The sequence below is a fragment of the Geotrypetes seraphini genome, chromosome 13 (assembly GCF_902459505.1).
Source record: "Geotrypetes seraphini chromosome 13, aGeoSer1.1, whole genome shotgun sequence".
NCBI lineage: Eukaryota > Metazoa > Chordata > Amphibia > Gymnophiona > Dermophiidae > Geotrypetes > Geotrypetes seraphini.
In genome coordinates, this window is record NC_047096.1 from 7532680 (window position 1) to 7553873 (window position 21194).

The 21194-nt window shown below is 44.5% G+C and overlaps 1 protein-coding gene across 1 annotated transcript in view; it reads right to left on the reverse strand.

The window, feature by feature from the left end:
* Window positions 1-219: 219 nt before the first annotated feature.
* Window positions 220-21194, reverse strand: part of PPM1J (protein phosphatase, Mg2+/Mn2+ dependent 1J) — a 33199-nt gene continuing 12224 nt past the window's right edge. Inside the window, exons 2-10 of the mRNA XM_033917916.1 lie at window positions 19115-19271; window positions 13276-13587; window positions 9359-9471; window positions 8436-8520; window positions 7268-7386; window positions 5310-5373; window positions 3328-3435; window positions 2088-2239; window positions 220-1069 (exon numbers count right to left, since the gene is read on the reverse strand). Coding sequence (XP_033773807.1) covers window positions 922-1069; window positions 2088-2239; window positions 3328-3435; window positions 5310-5373; window positions 7268-7386; window positions 8436-8520; window positions 9359-9471; window positions 13276-13587; window positions 19115-19271 — 1258 coding nt within the window. The 3' untranslated portion in view covers window positions 220-921. The remainder of the gene's footprint in view (window positions 1070-2087; window positions 2240-3327; window positions 3436-5309; window positions 5374-7267; window positions 7387-8435; window positions 8521-9358; window positions 9472-13275; window positions 13588-19114; window positions 19272-21194) is intronic.

Consider the following 21194-nt stretch of genomic DNA (forward strand, 5'->3'; position numbering starts at 1 on the left):
TTTTATTTAAAAAAATCACACTACTGGCTTATGGACAGTGTGGCAAGTGAATCTTCTCGTCAATCTGGCAACGACGCTAATGAATGAATGTCGGAACCAGTTTGTTTACATAAAGGCAGTATCATATGGAATCCGTACATATCAAATTTAGAACTGTAGACTATCCCAATCAAAATGTATAGGATTTTAAAGTTATGGGACAAATATGTCCCTTGGTCCTGAAAGGGTTAAATTGCATTTTTACTGTACGATCGGTTCTTATTTGTTGTTAACCGCTTAGAACCATTCTTTTAAATTATACTTTTCTTTTAAATCATATTTTCCACTGTAGGATCAGTTCCTAGTTATTGTACATTGCTTAGAATTGTATTTTTCTTTTAAATTGTATTCTTCACTTAGTTATTATTTGTTGTAAACCGCCTAGAGCCATTTTTTGGTTACGGGATATATAAAAAATAAAATTATCTTCTGGATAAGCAGTGTGAACATTATAAGCTGCCTTCACTCAGCAGTGACTGCGTATTCAAGTACTTTTGGGGTTGTCGTCTTTTTATAACTTGCAAATGCATTTATGCAACCATAAAGTTGCCCAAAGGATATTAATGGCTCCCATTTTGAAACTTTCATTAACGCAATACAAGGATGTCAATAGTACAGTAACTGCATTTTAACACTAACAGTTGATGCTTTCACTTTCTTAAATAGACCCTTTGCTTTTCACAGTTCTTTGTTATATTTTCAGTCAGCTCCTATCTGCAAAGCAGTGGTCCATTTGGTGTGTAGCTGAAGCACATCCGGGGAAGGGGCTTGGGGGGATGCAAGAGGAAAAGTTTCCAGCAGCTCACAATATCCATTGTTGTATATAGAGGCGCAGAGTTACCTCCCCGTCTTTGTCAAGAGCCTTCCTGCTGGAGAATCCTCTCACGTGCCATTCCTCTGACCACCAAGGGGGATCACAAAAACACTGATGTCGTCCCCTGAGCCCAACTGATCATTGGCCATTCTCCACCCTCTCTCCTTCAGGACACCTCTAGACCTGGAGACCAGCTCTTGGGCTACTTTGGTAAATCTGCACCAAAAGTTACATGACCGAATTTAGCAAAACATGTTCCACCGATGTCTGGTGAATTCTGCTTGGACTCAGTACAGGGGCATGTTGCCACCCATGTGAAATAACAAAACCGTAGCCTCCCCTCTCCCCCCCATCATATTGTGCAATTAAAAATGAAAAACAATTGTGCTAATTTATTGACTGGCTACTTGACTGATACCTATCAATTACCCTATATACTTGAATATAGGATGAGATTTTGGGACCAAAATATAGGATGAGAACTGGCGGCAACCATTCAGAGGGCGACGCGGGGCTATAAGGGAGCATGAAAAGCTCGGCCCTGTCAGGTATGCCACTGGCTGCCAGATTGAAGGTAGACATCCAGGGAGGGAGAGACTCAGCATGGGGCAGGAGCGTGGAAAGATTGCTCCTGCCCCATACACCACTGTACCAGGGATTAAAAACGGCGAAAAAAGGTGGTGGAGGGGTGTTTACAAAAAATTGTTAGTCGACTGGGACGGGAGACATCCTTCCTATCCCATCCTACCACTAGACCATCAGAGAGGGGTACAGGGTGCAAAGCCTGGCGGGGAGTGAGGGGGGCTGGGTACCGAGCCTGATAGGACAGGGAGGGCGTAAGGGATGATTGCTGAGCCTGGCAGGGAGAGGGGCTGAATGAAGAGCTTGGCAGGGGAGGGCGTGAGGGAGGGGACACGGTACAGATCCTGACAGGGTATGGCAATTGAATTTTAAACCCCTGTCTTATATTTGAGTCAACTAGTTTTCCTCCTTTGGGGGAGGGGGGAAAGGGGGGTCTCGACTTATATTTGGATCAACTTATATTCAAGTATATACGGTAATTTCAATTTTGGGTCATCAAAGGACTTTCAGGTGCCTGTGACCTGGCCAGATTAGATCCAATGAAAGGTTCAGTAAGGCATTGCCAGTACAATGAGATACCTGGTTCCCTTAACGATTCCGCCTTTGAATGCATTTTATTTTGAGGCAGTTTTTCCTTCTGAACTGGACGTACCTGCTTGGGTGATTTGGTTCATAATCTGAGAGGATGATGCTAACAATGTCTGCTACTTCCTGATCATTAACCACATCCCAGAGTCCATCAGTGCCCATAACCATCACATCATCAGGATGGTGCTCGTACTGCATGAGATCATAAACTCTGACCTGGAAGAGGAAAGAGGTCACAGTTGTACATCCCTTGTGAGAAAACTCACCGATCCTCAGGTGACATCATCCCGATATTTCAGTGCATCTTAAATTGATATGGGGAAAGCAGCCTGAATTAAGACCGAGCAAATTCAGATAGTGAGAGACCAGCTGGATAAATCTAGACCAGTCACTGCCAAACTCAAATTGCCATTCCCCCAAATTCAATTATTTTGGGAGAATATGGCCCTAAGTCTACATTAAACATCTATTTAAAAAAAAGTTACTTAAGATTTTATTAATGATAGCAATAAAAATAATTTTATCTAATTGGAAGGATTTCTCTAAATTGGAATATAATTTATGGTGGAATATGATATGTGTGTATAGTAAATATGAGAACATTTATGCAATCAAGTGTGGCAATGTGAGGACATTTAAAAAGATTTTTTCTCACTGTGTTATGTCAAACCCTGAGTCTTGATTTATCTTCTTAGATTGAATTGTGTTATTATTATAGTTTTCTAATGATCTATTTAAATTTCAATAAAATATTTGTGAACAAAAATAATTTCACATCTATGGACTACTGTAATGAGCACTTGAAGACTGAAGTTATGGTGCAGTGGTTAGAGCTACAGTCTCAGCGCCCTGGGTTCAAAGCCCATGCTGCTCCTTGTGACCCTAGGCAAGTCATTTATGACTCCTTTTACTAAGGTGCGCTAGGGTTTTTAGCGTGCACTAAAGATTAGCGCAGGAAACCACGCGCTAAATGAAAAATACGCAAGCTCTATGGAGGCGTTAGCGTTTAGCGCGCACTAAAACCGCTAGCGCACCTTAGTAAAAGGAACCCTTAATCCCTCATTGCCCCAGTTACATTAAATAGAGTGTGAGCCTACCAGGACAGATAGGGAAAATGCTTGAAGTACCTGTATGTAAATCGCTTTGAGTGTATAAAAAGGCGGTATACAAGTCCCAAACCCTTCCCCTCCCCTCCCCCATATGCAAAGTGGTTTTGGCTAATACTCGGTACCATGATGACTGCATTCAGGTAAAGCATCTTGAAGGGCCTGCAACTTCAGGATCAAGTCTAGGAGAATACTTACTTCAGGAAAGCAGGAGAGGAAGGGTTTAATGCGGATGGAAGAGTTGTACACCTTGAGGTCATGATCTCCGAGACCACGAGTAACTCCAATGGTTGCCATGACCCTTGCCTGCCAATAGGGAAAAGAAATGATCTTAAGAGTCCAATCCCTACAGACTCGGGACATATCCCGAGGGCACCTTGTGACTATAAAGGTCCTCTCTTAGCGTGCTGTTTAATGAAGCAATGCGATACGTTCACAGTATATTACTAGAAAAATTCTGCCGTGGATTGGGTGGGGGGAGGCAAAGGATAGGAGAAAGTGACATGAGAAGGCCTAAGGAAGTTACCCTCCCCCTCCATCCCTTTCCGCCAGTGATCTTGGCCACATCCAGGAACCAACAGGCTAGGATATGGTCAAGGTGACCAGCGTAGCCAGATTGAAAAGAAGGTTGGACAAGTTCCCATAAAACCTATTAGCCAGGAAGACTTGGGAGAGCCATCATTCATTCCTGGAGATAAACTATGGGAAGTAGATCTACTTTTTGGGATCTGAAAAGTACTTGTGTCTCAGATTAGCCACTGTTGGAGACACAGTGCTGGGCTTGATGGACTTGGACTCCCCTGGCATGGCTCCTCTTATGTTTTTAAGTCTGTTAGCCACCATACCAGTCCCGAGCCTTTATTCAGTGGCTAACATGATGGGTTCCACCAGTCACTGGCTTCTGTGATCACCACTTCTCCCATCTCACTTATAGGCATTTTATGCTTATTCTTACTATAAAAAGAACTTTGAAATTTTCCCACTTGAAAGTTCTTGGTTTTTTAGTCACAAATTTCCTCAGGACAAAAGCAAGAAAGAAAAGTCAATTGAAGGAAAATAGGAACCAGTCTCTCACCCGTCCACTTTGGGACCCAAGTTAGTACAGATAATGGGAGAATTTGGATTTCTGGACATTTGATTAGTACGGAATAAATAAATGAGAACTACTGGAGTCAAAAAAAGAAGGACAAACAAGATCAAGCAAAGGCCAGAATATTTTCTAAAGAAATGGCTTTTAAACATGCCATAAGAGCCAGGAAGAAAGGCCTCCCTCGCTGTCCTGTACTGTGAAAATTTATTTGGACTTAATTTCAAGTTACTTAATCCTGTCAGAAGCATCTAAATGCAGTAACGGGTCCAAGGTGCTGACCAGCACAAGGTGTGGGGCATGAGAGAGGCTGAGAACAGAGTTCACTGAGGCCGAAACACAGCAGCTAACGTTACACTTTCCGACCATGGGATATCAGTCATCAGAACTGTTAACCAGGCCACCACTGTAGTTGGGTGACCCGTCAAATGCGCGCACAATTGCGCGCACTGAATGGGAGGTGACCCGTCAAATGCACTCTGACAATTGCGCTTCCTGATCACAATCCACAGTGGATACTATTTTGTCTTTTTAAGGGTTACAAAGTAACCCTCTTTTTTGAGGGGGGTGGGGAGGACTCCCCCCCCCCCCCACTACAGTTTCACTTGGTATCTAGTGTTAGGGTAAGGTTTAGATTATGATTATGGGAACCCTTTACAAACGTGACTATCTGGAAGGCCCTGATTTGCTCAGACTCCTCAGGTCCCGTCCCGGGGGAGGGGGTTTGAGGCGCCTCCTCCCAAGGGACAGGGCCTGAGGAATCAGAGCAAATCAGGGCCTTCCAGATATCCACTTATGGCAGATTCAGATTGGTGTGCGCTTTTCACGGGGTGTAATTGTCATGCATGCAGTTGTCCGTGCGCGCAATTGTTGTGCGTGGATTTGTCGGTGTGCCCTGTAGTTGATGTGGGTGGGCAGACTGGATGGGCCATCATTTTTCTATGTTCCTGTATTTCTATGTAACAGGTTAGGTTAACACACCTGCCGCTACTGTTAAGTCTACAGGAATTCACTTAAATACAAAGAGCTAGGACTTGGCCTAAGTATCTTTGTATCTAGAGCCAGACACACGATTCGATTTGCACCAATATACCTTTTTTCCTTCTCCATAGATCAGTGGGAATTTCAGGTCATCCTCCTGGATTGTTTTGTACGCCCTGGTAGGATGCAAAGCGCTCATTACTGAAAGAGAAAGGGCACCCGACGCCAATATAACAGGACTGCTCTGAGTGATTCCGCTACCTTCTCAAGGTTATTAAAAATTTTGATAAACGGCTTAAAAAATTGTCTAAGCGGTGTTCAAAAGAAGAAGAATATAAAATCAGGGTGACATGACTAAGACGTGAACAATGACAAAAACACACATGGAAAAGAGGGGAGAAATACAATTTTCATTTAGGTATGAACTAAGCACCAAGCTAGTATTCTGTAAACGGTGTTCTGCGCCGAGGACCTGATTCTACAAATGGCATCCAAATACCAAGGTTTTCTTGGCCTAAAATACCGGTGCCTAACTCAATCCATGCCCAAACTCTACCGCCAACCATGCCTAGGTTTTGGGTAGGTACCTCGATGTAGATGCCTACATGGCACCTACCTGAATATTTTTTTTAAAAAATTTTTTATTGTATTTTTAATGGCACTATTCAGTTATCAGCGATGACTGAACCAATTAAAAAAATTAAGTTAGGTGCCTAACGGCAGGCATTTTTTATATAGTAGAATCAGGGCCAGAGTTTCACCATACTAGCTCAGTGCAGACCATCCTGGTACTTAACTCTGGGCGCACTTCATTTCATCTAGCCCTGTGTGTCCAATAGTGCTGTCCGATTCGCCGATTCAAATCAATTCACCAATTCACTGCGGTGAATCGATTCCAATCAATTTGTTGTCCGAAAAAATTGGACATACCTCCGGGCATCCTAAAACAGCAGCAGCGGCGGTGGTAGCAGCTGGTCAGCAAAGGCAGCTCATGAACAGGATGCTCATGGCTTGCACCGCTGGGGCCTTCCCTCTGCTGCACTATCAGTGACATCACTCATGACACAGCATGAGGAATCCCTGGCAGGGCAGGCCACAATCAGCCTGTTCACAGTGCTGCCTCTTGAAGGCCGACCACCGCCATGCTGCTGCTGCTTTGGGAGGGCCAGAGGTATGTCAGGTCTCACGATGGGAGGGTCCGTGGGGTGCTGCTGCACAGGGGGATGGGAGGGAGGGATGGAAAACTATTGCACAGGAGGATGGACGGGAGGGATGGAAAACTATTGCACAGGAGGATGGGAGGGAGGGATGGAAAGCTGCTGCACAGGGAGTTGAGTGGGAGGGGAGGAAATATGCTGCACATGGGGGGAGAGAGGAAGAATTGTTGGGATTGAGGAGAGGAAGGGAGATGAAACAAAGAGTTAGAAAGGGGTGAGAGGGAGAAATCCTGTATATGATGGAAGGGAGGGAGACATGCATGGGAGAAGAGAGAGCAGGAGAAATGTTGGTGATGGGGTGGAGGGCAGGGAGAGATGGTGCATGGGGAGAGAGACAGAAATGTTGCACATGATAATGGAGGAGAGGAAAGGAGAGATGCTGCATGGAGGGGAACAAAGAGGTTTGACCCAAGGCACAAGGGAGGGAGGGAGGGAGAGAGAGAGAGAGATTAAGAGAGATAGTTGGATATGGCAGTGGAAGGTAGAAAAAAATAGTTTTATTTTCTAATTTGTGATTACAATATGTCAGATTTGAAAAGTGTGTCCTGCCAGAGTTGGCGTTAGACAGTGAGCGTGAGCTAGGACCTAACAGAGAGGAAAAGTCTTTTTTGTTTATTTTGCTTACACCACAGTGCCAAGATGGGGCTGGAGAGGGCAAAGGGGTGGGAAGGCTACAAAATAAACCTGCTAGGATGTTTGGGGAAAAAAAAGCCCAATTGAATCGAAAAATCAACTCAATAGACCAAATCAAATTGAAAATTTTTTCCCTGAGCCCCAAGGAAAGCATCGTGAAACTCCTCATTCCTCCGGACCCTGGAGTGGCTCTTGCGCAGGGCAGAAAGTTTCGCTTTACCAGCCTGTCATGTTTTGATCCCTGTAGAGCATCCTCTTGCCCAGTTCCTTGTGCTGAATCCTCCGGGGAAATTCTAGATGTGTGAAATCATTGCCAAGCAACTCAGGCTTCAGAAAACCCTAAAGGGAAAAACAAACAAGTAAAAGCAGTATCAAGACTCACACAAGTTATTAACCGTGTGTATAATGACTACACTAGAAGGGTACGATATCGGAACGCTAACAAAAGTAACCCAACGCTAAACTTTTACTAAAAACTACAATGTTGCTTGTTTTATTGTTTATTATGTTAAAGGTCAATGTCCATTGTTCATATTTGGAAGGCCGAGCTCTGTCTCCAACCACTATCTCCATCTAGACCAGTGGTCTCAAACGCGCGGCCCGCCAGGTACTATTTTGAGGCCCTCGGTATGTTTATCATAATCACAAAAGTAAAATAAAACAGTTTCTTCATCATTTGTCTCTTTAGCTATAAATGACAATATTATTATTAAGACTTAGCCAAAAGGAAAGATTTATCAACTATAAAGAGTTTTACCTCCTGCAAAATTGTCATTTCTTTAATAAGACATTAACTATTTTTTCTGAGACCCTCCAAGTACCGACAAATCCAGCAAGGGTACAAAAATAACAAATAAGTAATACCTTGGATGTTTGAGGTTTGGTAATTAAATATACTTGATATAAGTTTGTTCTCTATCATTGGATATATCAGTTTTATTGAACAAATTTGTTTTCCTTATTTTGTTGATTCAGCAAGAGGGATGCCCACTCCCTCCTGCTCGCAGGCCTGCCACTGCAAAATGGTGGGTCTGTCCCTTCCCAGTGCATTCTGGGATGCACCAAGGAGGGGCCTATGGCCCTGATTGGCTCAGATGCCTAAGACCCCTCCCTTTTTCTATTTGAGATATTTGTCTGTATTCCCTTCAACTGGGATGTAAGCTAAAGCTCTTTTGATTTAGGAAATCTATGTGAACTGTTCAACTCATGAAGCCTGTGGTGTCCAGGAGCCCAACTCTAAAGGGCTTCATATATAATTCATTGGTCTGCTATGACCAGGGCAAATAAATGCCCCAACAAGTTGCACCAAAGAGATGGTGATGCATTGTGATGTGTGCTAGGGTTGACTGATCAGAACAGATCCACAGTAGAATAAAATTCGTTCTTACTAAGAACTGAAGCCTCTGCCTCTCTGTTTCTGGAGTAAATTCCCTGGACATTGGGATGATTTCCCCATTGCGAATGATAATAGCCCTGGAATGATAAGACATGGATTGATAAGGTTAGAAATAAATATGGTACACATAACTCACCAGGGGGGTCTGACCTTCTCTTATAGCCATGGCAAAGGGCGAGACCATTGGGAAGTGGCCTAGCGAGTGTGAGGTACCCGGGGCGATGGCACCTCTCCCTGCCCTCTTCTCTGCCCCCCCCACACACCTCCACGTGCTCTTTTCTCACCCTCTCCTGCCAAGTGCGTGCTGCTTCCCTTCCCCCCCCCCACCTCTAACATTCCTGGCATGAGCAGCAACCCCCAAGCTGTTGTCGCACCAGCGTCAGCTCTTCCTCTGACATTACTTCCTAGGGGCGGGGCCAGGAAGTGATGTCAGAGGAACAGCCGACACTGGTGCGACAGCAGGTTGGGGGTTGCTGCTTGCGCACAGGAACATTACAGAGGTACGAAGGAAGGGAAGCGGCATTTACGCGTGGCAGTGGGGAGGCAGGGAAGGAGCAGGGGGAAGAGAGGAGGACGGGTGTCTGAGCCCTCACCCAGATGCTGCCCACCGCCCAAGATGGTGCTCGCCCCAAGATGGTGCCCACCTCCCAAGATGGTGCCTGCCCCCCAAGATGGTGTGCCCAAGAAGGTGCCTCCAAGATGGTGCACCCCAAGAAGGTGCCTGCCCCCAAGATGGTGTCCAAGATGGTGCCCACCGCCCCAAGATGGTGTCCAAGATGGTGCCCACTCCTCTTACTATGCCACTGTCTTTGGCGATCTGCTCTGGCCCTTTTTTGGAATAGATGTCTGAATTCCATTCTGGGGAATATGGTATTTAGAGAAATACTACTGGAAGAACCAATACAGTTGACTTACCTACTGTCACCTGCGTTGGCCACGTAGAGTTTTCCCATTACATAAACTACAACCAGAGTGCAGCAACCTCCCAAAATACTGTATGCCAGTCTCTCTTGGTCTATCTGTTCATCCTAAAGATTGCAAAATGCAAAGAACACCAAACTGTGAATCCTTTTTGGACAACCATGCTCGAAGAAGATTTTAACTAGCGTACACTCCAGAAAAACTGGCAAGTACCCATCCCATATATGGCCGTGGGAATGTGCAACATGGGAAGAAACAGATGGGCAGAGTGTGGCGCACTGTGACCCTGGACAAGTCACTTAATCCCCCCAATTGCCCCAAGTAGAATAGATAGATTGTGAGCCCGCCAAGGCAGACAGGGAAAAAACGCCTAAGTACCTGAATAAATTCATGTAAACCATTCTGAGCTCCCCTGGGAGAACAGTATAGAAAATTGAATAAATAAACAGTGTGAAAAGCTTCAGCCTTTAATAAGCAGAGTTGGTATTGTGACATCATAATGCCTCATTCCACCAATAAGAGCCAACCTCCTCAGTGATGTCACAATGGCTGGAATGTCCTACACTTGGATCACTTTTGCTACATTTTGATTTCTAGTGTGGCGCAGTGGTTAAAGTTACAGCCTCAGCACTCTGGGGTTGTGGGTTCAAACCCACGCTGCTCCTTGTGACCCTGGGCAAGTCACTTAATCCCCCCATTGCCCCAGGTACATTAGATAGATTGTGGACCTGCCAGGACAGACAGGGTAAAATGCTTAAGTACCTGAATAAATTCACGTAAATTGTTGTGAGCTCCCCTGGGAGAACAGTATAGAAAATTGCTAGGGACCTCCCTTCACTTCAAAATCACTGAGTTCTGGAACAACTTTACCTCCCCTCTTCAGAACTTGAGCTCCCTCCAAGTTTTCCGCAAACATCTGAAAACCTGGCTTTTCTCAAAAAATGTAAGTCTCCCTCCAACTTAGGAATCAAGGAAACTCTTATATCTTGGCATCCCAAGTCCTCTAAATTTTCTTCACACTTCTACCTCTAACCCTCTGTTGTAGTTCCTTCCTATTTCTCCTACTGTAAACCGTGTCGAGCTCTACGAACATGGAGATGATGCGGTATACAAACCTAAGGATTAGATTAGATTAGATTAGATCAAGCAGGCAAGAGATAGATCAGCGCCCTCTGCCTATCTACTCTGGATTCTCTGTGACAGCCAGCAGGGACTGTGCATGTGTTACTTTGTACTGGGTTCATTTATGCACCTTCAAAAAATTATTGCATGCAAAACTTAATTAACACATTAAGAAACAGGCCTGGCACACCCTTACATGGGTCTTTCCTACACGCTATTTCTGGTCTTGAGCCTAATGTGCAATCATTAAAAAAAAACAAACCAAAAACTAACTAAACTACTGCAGGAGCACTTAGGCCTGGATTCTCTAAATGGTGCTGTGTATTAGGTAGCAGTAGGCACTTAAGTTCAGTGAAAAATGCTGTTTAAACGCCGTTTTTCACTGATTTTCAAGGTGCCTAAAAAACAGTGCAGGAATCGCGCTTCCTTAGTTGCATTATGCCTCTTAACGCCACCTAATTAAAAGTACAGGGGAGAGGGGTCATAAGAACATAAGAATGGCCGCTGCTGGGTCAGACCAGTGGTCCATCGTGCCCAGCAGTCCGCTCACGCGGCGGCCCTCTGGTCAAAGACCAGCGCCCTAACTGAGACTAGCCCTACCAGCGCACGGTCCTATTCAGCAGGAACTTGTCTAACTTTGTCTTGAGGCAGGAGGGGGTGTTGTGATGCAGCGGGAGAGAATGGGCGTCTCTTGCGCTGCTGGGGGAGTGGGAGAGGGGGTTCGCTTGGCAGCGGGAGAGAGTGGGCATCTCTCCCGCTGCAAGGGGGAGGGTAGTGTTGGTTGGCAGCGGGAGAGATTGAACATCTCTCCTGCTGTTGCTGTGTTTTTGTTTTTGCGTTGTTTTTTTTTTCTGCGCCCTGGGCCCATCGCTGGTTTACAAATCCGCTAAGTTCTAAGCGGTTTACAAAGAAATTTACATTAAATATACAATAAAGGATACAATAAAATAAGATGAATTAAATAAAGAATGGGTAAGGTACCCATTCTTTATTTAATTCATCTTATTTTATTGTATCCTTTATTGTATATTTAATGTAAATTTCTTTGTAAACCGCTTAGAACTTAACGGATTTGTAAACCAGCGATGGGCCCAGGGCGCAGAAAAAAAACCAGTACCCATTCTTTATTTAATTCATCTTATTTTATTGTATCCTTTATTGTATATTTAATGTAAATTTCTTTGTAAACCGCTTAGAACTTAACGGATTTGTAAACCAGCGATGGGCCCAGGGCGCAGAAAAAAAACCAGTACCCATTCTTTATTTAATTCATCTTATTTTATTGTATCCTTTATTGTATATTTAATGTAAATTTCTTTGTAAACCGCTTAGAACTTAACCGATTTGTAAACCAGCGATGGGCCCAGGGCGCAGAAAAAAAAAAACAACGCAAAAACAAAAACACAGCAACAGCAGGAGAGATGTTCGCTTTTTTTTAATTCGCTACCGGAACGGCTGCGATACCATGCCGTCGTTTTTTAATGCAGTTTTTTTTTTTTTTTTAAGAATCTCGGCCTAAGTATAGTTATCTCTTATGAAAAGGGATGGTGAACAAATGGCATGAATAAAGAAACTGGTACTAATAGCCTACTTTAGTGACACAGGAGGCACGATCACTTTGATGCACCAGACCCGATAATGTCCAAAAAAATACAGTTCTCAAAACAAGACTTTACAGCTGTTATGGGCCAGGTTCTTGATCTGCCACTACTGTTGACTCTCTAAGTTCCTTACAGTTCATTAAAGAGCTCGTCTCAAAGCTTAGACCTCAGAGAGCCCCTCTTAACGTTCTGAAGGCATTTCGGTCCTGTTGGTGAAGAACCAGTGTTACTGGATATTATCCACACCCAGGTCCACAGAGAATGCAACTGTAAAAGAGTATCATTCTTATCTTAAAGGTGTGGAGGTGGGAGAGGGGAAGAAGACATGTCAACAGAGAGAAAATACAAAATCCACAACGCAAAGGATGTGAGATACGGTGGAACAAAAAACAAAATACACCGTTACTTGGATGATAGCAGGAAATGATGGCTTCCCATTAATCAACAAATAACATACAAAATATTACTCTTAGTATTTAAAACATTATCCACTAATGAACCACAATTCATAGACCGGTTACTAGTTCCATATAACTCGACTCGTTCCCTGCGGTCTACAACACAAGGGCTGCTTATGGTTCCTTCTTTGAAAATCATTGGAACCAGACGTCATGACATGTTTTCAGTTATGGCCCCTCTTACCTGGAATACTCTCCCCTTATACATCAGAGAAGTTAAAGATCTTAATTTATTTAAAACCAACGTAAAAACTTTTCTTTTCAAAGCTTCTTTTAATCTTTAAAATAACTCTTTTTATCCATTTTATCCCAATCCTAATGTTTTTTCCTTTACTCGGCTTTTGCTCTCTTTTCTCTAGAAAAACAGCAATTTTGTAACTTTTTGCCCACCTTTGCCCTTTCCTTATGTATCCAAGTTCGTCTGTATTGTCAGTTTGTGTTTTCTTACCCCCCTTTTAAGGTTGTACACCATATATTCTTAAATGTTACTCGCTTAGTATGTAATAAGCGATTTATCAAATTCACTAAAACTTGAAACTTGATAAAAACAAAATTGCAGGAATACCCCAAAATATGTATGTATAATAAACCATGCATTAAAAACAAAAAGTCATAAAAACAGCTGTACTCGGTTGCAGATGAGGTGTAGGGCAAAGGAAACATTTCAATAGAGCGGGCATTCAAGTTGGCCATGTTGACACACCATTTTGTAATCTCTCTTTGCACCTACCATCTCTTTGAACGCATTCTCAATGGCGCCCATAATCAGATTTTGGTGAGACACTTCTTTTTCTAGGTGGAATCGCATTATGGATTCACTGGGGGGTTTGACATCTTCTTCTGAGGGAGATCCTGAAGCTGGCTTTACAGCGCCGATAAGGCATATGGGAACCGTGGCAGAACGATCCTGGAGGATATGGACAATGTCCCTCAGCTGGTCGCAGATATGAAGATGTAAAAGTTTAGATACCATGATGGCAGCTCCTGGTCCAGCGTGCCCGTCAAACAGTCCCCAATGATGGAAGGTGATCCCGTTCGTCCCCTGAGACAGGAAACATTTTGGTAGGAGACTTTCAGGGTTGAGCAATCTTAGCAAACAAACGTTAATCACGTTAAAGCACTTGGCTTAAGCAGTGGGTCTGGATATCTCAAGTAAAGTGCTTTAATATGATTTCTATATTCTAGGGATGCACATTAATTAATCGCAATTAAATTTTTTTGATCGCATAAAGTGTCGCCTCTCACATTTCTTTTTATACTCGTACGGTGGCAAATATAGACAGCAGAAGTAAATTCTCAGAACCGACATGTTTTAATTAGTACAATGAAAATAAATCATTTGTCTTACCTTTGTTGCTTTGTGATTTTGTTTTTCTAATCATCTTGTTCCGTCTTTAAATTCACCTCCTTTAGGTAAACATCTTCTGAAAGAATTCAAGTGTACATTTATAATTCACTAATAACTCAATATTCAATAAAGTTATCTTGACTGACTTGGGCAATGCAGCCACGCTATAGAGCAGAGGTGGTAAGAAATGTCCTTCCCTTGCCTACAGAGATTGTATTCGGGTGGTCAACTCCTGAAGAAGCACGTAAGTGAAACGGGGAAACTCCGTAGAGCACAGCATGCGTTACCCAATTCAGTCAAGATAAGTTTATTGAATTATAAATGTACACTTGAATTCTCTCAGAAGATATATATATATATATACCTAAAGGACTAATGATAGCCCACGAACGAGGAGACTGAGCATGACAGCCTCACAGCTCAGCTTCTGTGGGTACTTGAAGTCTTTTCCTCCTTATGAAAATTGTCTATAACCAGGTTGGGAATAGCCTTAGATTAGGCTTATAGTTAGTGTTTTGTTTTTCAAGACATCAATATTGGTTTAAGAACATAAGAGTTGCCTCCGCTGGGTCAGACCAGAGGTCCATCGCGCCCAGCAGTCCGCACTCGCGGCGGCCCATCAGCTCTACGAAAAAGAAATCAGCTGGTGTCTTCAAGTTTCAAGTTTATTAGGATTTTATATACCGCCTATCAGTGGCGTACCTAGGGTATGTGGCACCCGGGGCCCATCATTTTTTGACACCCCCCCCCCCCCCTCATGTAAAATTTTTTTTTTTTTTTTTTTTGCAATAACCATGAAATGGAATAAATGGTCAGAATAGAAACAGGCAGTGAAAATTTTCTTTTTTTTTTTTTTTTTTTTTTCCCAAAGTATTTTTATTGAGAATGGCAAAAGGTCCAGACAAGCAACCATGGTCTGTACAGAAACTTATACATTATCAAAAAGAACACAGAATGAGAGTAACAGCAACAACAAGCATGAACAAGCCTCTCCCAAGAGAAAATTGCCAATGAGAGGCATAGCAATACACAACAAAAGGCCAAAACTTGGGGCAAGCAAACAAATCCCACCCCAGAACCCACAAGAATAATAAGCCGGACTAGACCCTCAGCCATATTTTATAATGAAAAAAAACCCCCACAAGCAACAACACCCAGACCGCTCACCAGACACACCAATCCGCACAACAAGCACCCAAGAAACACCCAGCCACCACCCAGACAAAACTACCAGACACACCTACCCCACCAAGCCCAGACCCAACCCCCCCTCCCCAGAGAGTGCAAGCGCAAAGTGGACCGTGAAAAGGGCAGCTGCAGAAGTGGAAAGCCCCAGATAAGTAGGTTAGCTAAAGAAAGCCCACAGATAGAAGAAATCAGCATAACAGAAGTTCCAACAAATGCTCCCACAGAAAATTTTCTTTTATTGAACCTCATTTATGTAACCATTATTCCAAACATAACATAACATAAATTATGTCTGAATTGTCATGACATCAGAAGTACATATGGAGTAGTTGCAGGTGATGCTTGGGACAGTTCTGATTATGTTAGTTTGGTTTTATGTGTTTTTTTAATAGAAGGGTTTTTATTTCTTTTTTTAAGGTTTTGTAGTTTGTGGTCGAGGTCAATAGGTTGTAGAGTTGGGGGTCAAGTGTTGCAGCTCGAATGGCTAGGAGGTTGTCGAACAGTTTTTTTCTTTTGACGTTTTTGGTTGGAGGGTGTGTGAATGGTGCGTGAGTTCTCCTATGTCTGTTTGAAGTGGATTGAATTATTTAGCTGAAGAAATTAGTTACCCCCCCCCCCCATTCCACACACATTAATTCTCTTCCATTTTTGTTCCCATTATAAAAAAACACTGATAAGTTCCCAGGAAAAAAAATACATTAAAATAAGAAGTGAAAACAAAGGCCCCTACAGATGAGAACATAACATAAGAATAGCCTAACTGGGTCACACCAATGGTCCATCATGCCCAGTAGCCCATTCTCATGGTAGCCAATAGTGCTGCCCGATTCAGAGAAAAATATTTCATTCGATCCGATTCACCCTGTTGAATCGATTTTTCGATTAGATTAACTGTTAATGACACCGCTTTTTAAGTTTAAACAAAGTATAACAATAAATTTCACAACAACAATAAATTTCACAAAGTACTTAAAAAAAAAATAATCACATTTTTTCCATTAAAGCAGTTCTGGAGACATTTGCTTGAACAGTCTTTTTTCCCAGTCCATAAGCAAGCAATATGAAAAAGATTTCCTTAATTATCTACTCAAACATTTTTGCTATTTACTTTCATTGTACCTATACTATTATTCAGTAGAAAAAATGGACTTAACTGTGCAGGAAATGAATCTCCTCATACACCCACCATATAGTGCAAAAATGTGCAAAGGTCTGTTTTTTTCTTTCGATCACTACATAGCCTAATGCCACACAAGCAGCGCTGTTACAAACATATTCTGAAGGTCAATGCTAAGGTTGACAAAGTTTCCTTCCTTGGACCAGAAGGAGATACTGACAAACCACTGGAAGAGATTCTAAAACAACTACCCAGAAATAACACCCAAAGACCCACTCAGTGTGTGAACCAGTTGAGTGGAGTGGACTAACTGGGGGTGGAAATGGGCCCAGAGTTAGCTCAGCAGAATTTCCCAGACTACCTCTTCCTCTCAACACACTGACATGCTACCACCACCACCAACACTAGGAACACCTCACCGAGTATGCCAGCAATGCTTATAAACTTTATAAAACACATTATTATATTTTCTTATAAAGCATATATTTTAACTGAACTCAGCCTTGCCATTCACAAAAATAGAAAAGTTCCCATTTCAAGCTGTCTCATGTACACTTTTCAAATCTAACATATTGTAATCACAAAACAGAAAATAAAATTATTTTTTCTACCTTTTGTTCTCTGATCAATATTCAAATCTTGTTGGTCCCAGGCTCTTGTTGTCTTGCTTGCCAGGGTCTCCTTTCTCCGTGCTAACCATCCGTCTGCCATCTCTGTTCTCCCCTTCCGTTTCCCTTCCCTCTCCCGGAGATCTGGCATCTTTCCTTTTTTTTGTCTCCATCCACAGATTCACCTTTTCTCAACTCCCCACCACCCCAGGATCCACCATCTCTCCCTTTCTGTTCCCAACTATCCTCCTATCCAGTATCTCTATCCCCCCTCCACACCATCCCCTGTTTCCAAGTTCTCTCCCTTTCTGTTCCTTCCCTCCCTAAATCCCATTATGCACCATCTCTCTCCCACTCCTCTGTTTTTAGACCCATTATTTCTAACCCCCAAAGTCTGGCATATGCATGTATCTTTGAACCCCCCCTTCCCTCTCTCCCTCTGTGTACTTTTACACCAGGACCCCCCCCCCCCCGAAGGTCTGTCCCCCCTCCGAAGGGCTACACCCCACCCCTGAAGACCTGCACCCCCCGAAGGACTTTACCTCCCACCCGAAGGTCTGTCCCCCTCTGAAGGCCTAAACCCCACCCCTGAAGGACTGCACCCCCCCCCGAAGGCCTGCACTCCCTTGAAGGTCTGCACCCCCCCGAAGGCCTGTCCCCCCCTTGAAGGCCTGTCCCACCCCCTTGTAGGCCTGTCCCCCCTTTAAGGCCTGCCTGCCTGCCTTCCCCCCCCTTGAAGGCCTGTCTCCCCCTTGAAGGCCTGCACCCCCCTTGAAGGCCTGCACCCCCCCTTGAAGGCCTGTCCCCCCCCTTGTAGGCCTGTCCCCCCCCCTTGTAGGCCTGTCCCCCCCCTTGAAGGCCTGCCTGCCTTTCCCCCCTTGAAGGTCTGCACCCCCCCGAAGGCCTGTCCCCCCCTTGAAGGCCTGTCCCACCCCCTTGTAGGCCTGTCCCCCCTTTAAGGCCTGCCTGCCTGCCTTTCCCCCCCCTTGAAGGCCTGTCTCCCCCTTGAAGGCCTGCACCCCCCTTGAAGGCCTGCACCCCCCCCTTGAAGGCCTGCACCCCCCCTTGAAGGCCTGTCCCCCCCCTTGTAGGCCTGTCCCCCCCCCTTGTAGGCCTGTCCCCCCCCCCTTGTAGGCCTGTCCCCCCCCTTGAAGGCCTGCCTGCCTTTCCCCCCTTGAAGGCCTGCACCCCCTTGAAGGTCTGCACCCCCCCAAAGGCCTACACCCCCCCCCGAAGGTCTGCACCCCCCTGAAGGCCTGCCTGCCCCCCTTGAAGGCCTGCACCCCTTGAATGTCTGCACCCCCCCCCCGAAGGCCTGTCCCCCCTTGAAGGCCTGCCTGCCTGCCTGTCACCCCCCTCCCCCTTGAAAGCCTGCTTGCCTGCCCGCCCGCCCCACCCTGAAGGCCTGATGCCCCGACCCACCCCGAAGGACCGCTCGCCCCCCTGGCCTCCCCGCACCACCTATGAACAGCCGCAGCAGGATCGCGAAGTCAGCGTCGGGTACCAGCCCTAAGGGGGTGTTCCCGGCCTTGCCGTTCAGTCCCCCGCCACCCCCGAAGGACCGCTCGCCCCCCTGGCCTCCCCGCACCACCTATGAACAGCCGCAGCAGGATCGCGAAGTCAGCGTCAGCGATCCCTGCTGCTTCCTGCGCCACGGTCCCGCCCCTCCTCTGACGTCAGAGGAGGGGCGGGATCGCGTCGTAGGAAGCAGCGCAGGGATGCTGACGCTGACTTCGCGATCCTGCTGCGGCTGTTCATAGGTGGTGCGGGGAGGCCAGGGGGGCGAGCGGTCCTTCGGGGGTGGCGGGGGACTGAACGGCAAGGCCGGGAACACCCCCTTAGGGCTGGTACCCGGGGCGGCCCGCCCCCCCCGCCCCCCCCTAGGTACGCCACTGCCGCCTATCAAGGTTATCTAAGCGGTTTTTTACAATCAGGTATTCAAGCCAATAGTGAGAGGAGGAAATAGTGGGTGTTGCAGATGGGATGAGCCATTTGGCCTTTATCTGCCATCATGTTACTATGTTTCTATAACTATAAAGCTCTATGATCTCACAATGCAGGTGTAAAGAGCCTTAGCCAATAAGAAGAGGAGATGCAAATGTTAAGAGCCTTAGCCTATAGGAAGAGGAGATGCAAATGTTAAGAGCCTTAGCCAATAGGGAGAGGAGGAGATAGTGGATGCTCTGGATGGGCCATTTGGCCTTTATCTGCCATCATGGTTCTATGTTAATACTAGGGATATCCATGAGCTTTAGAAACAAGAACTTTACTTACCATGGAAAATTAAGTCGTTTCTTCTGTCACCCACCTTATTTCCATTCTCCCACATGTTATCTGTGGTTTCCTCATTGACCCTGGCAGATTCTTTCCACGCTTGGTCACATTTTCCATTCCTGCACGCCACAAACACAACCTCACAGCAGGCCTGGTCCTCATTTTGTTGGCTTTTCCCTGCATTGATGACCCTTAAAGAGGAAGAAAATATACGTTTTGTTTTTATTCTCCTTTTCAGGTTTTTAAACTGCAACACATACCATGTAACATAGGCGTCTGAACGGGGGAGATCACAGGGGCCACAGCCTACCCAAAAATCTACTCCCCCACCCACCTTCTCCCGGCAACCATCATTTTAGATCTGCGGGCAGCCGCCACGCGTCGCTATAGAATGAACACCTCCAGGGCAGGCGTCCTCGTTGATGCTGCTCAGTGGCTGTCCATAGATTTAAAATTACAGTGACTGGGGAAGGTAGGTGGAGGAGACGTTATTCTTCAGGATCCTGATGGGGATAGGGCGGAGCTTTTGGGCCCCTCCAAAAACAAAAAAGCATTCCACTGCCTATGCCTTGTAATGTTACAATACCCTTCTGAAAATTGCCAATATTACACCAAATTCCGCCTAAAACTAAGTGGTTAACAATTGAAAACCATTCACAATAATTCCCACACAATACATTTACAAAATGCATTCAAATAACATTGCAATTACTTAGCAATCTCGTCCCCTACAAATAGTTTTGAGAGATCAAAACATTTACACATTAGCCATCACTGTATATAAAGTGCAATAACCACGGCTTAGAATTCTTAAAATAAATCTACCAGGAATTTAAACCTTTGTCATTAAAAGCTATAGATTATAATCCATAAGTCTACAGGGATGGACATTTAGGGATTGATACTCAGCCCCCGATGGTCAGTGGTTTTTAAGCCATTTATTGCTATGGGCTGGATTTATTCCAGACCAGGACCAGGTTCCAGCACTGAATATGTGGGATAGGTGCAAGCACCCGGAGGTTAACTGGGCACCAGACAACGGTGACCCATCAAAAGCACGCCGGACAATGACATGCTGACAATCCCGTGGTGACATCTGCACGCAGGACAGATGCGCCCTTCCCGTTTGCGCTATGAGGGGTTGTGTATGTCCTCACGCTCCAGTTGGGGGTGGGGTGGACAAGTAAACCTAAAAAATTCCCGAACTGAAATCATTCCACCTTTTTATTTGAAAAAAACATTTTTCACATTTTGGACCATTCATACTGTCACTTATACAGAAGAATCTGCACACAGCTACAGTTCCACCACAATGGAAGACTGCGCTAATCACTCCTAGTCTCAAAAATCACAAAACTAGTATTAACAAACTTTCTAATTACCGTCCAATTGCTAACATACCATTTATAGCGAAACTGACAGAAAAATTGATTTTTAACCAACTCTCTGATTTCATTGAAAATACAAATGTACTACATCCCAATCAAACAGGATTTAGAAAATTTCACAATACAGAATACTCTTTCATAGGATTAACCTCAAACATTCAATACTACCTAGACCACCATAAATCAGTCATCCTGTTCTCATTAGACATCTCTGCCGCCTTTGATACCATCGATCATGATCTGCTCTTAAAAAGGCTCGAAGAAATAGGAATAAACGAGAGAGTTCTCGACTGGTTCACTTCTTATCTGGACAACCGAACTTCTTTTGTCAGATTCAATAATGAAGATTCTACCTCTTATTCTACATCATTTGGAATACCTCAAGGATCCATTTTGTCACCTCTACTATTTAACATTTTTCTTTCACCACTATTAGGAATCTGTCAGTCCATAGGCTTCATTCCATTTTCATACGCAGACGACATTCAACTCATTCACCCCCTTGACCCAGAAAATGACATTGAAATTACATCTATCAACCTTAAACTGGAACAAATTCAAAATTGGCTTAATTCAAACAAGTTGGCACTAAATATCAATAAGACCAAAACAATGCTATTCAACTGGAAAAAAGACATAACACTATCAAAACTGTTCACCCTTAATAGCATCCCGCTTAATCTGGTATCCTCGGTCAAAATTCTAGGCGTAGTATTAGATGATAAC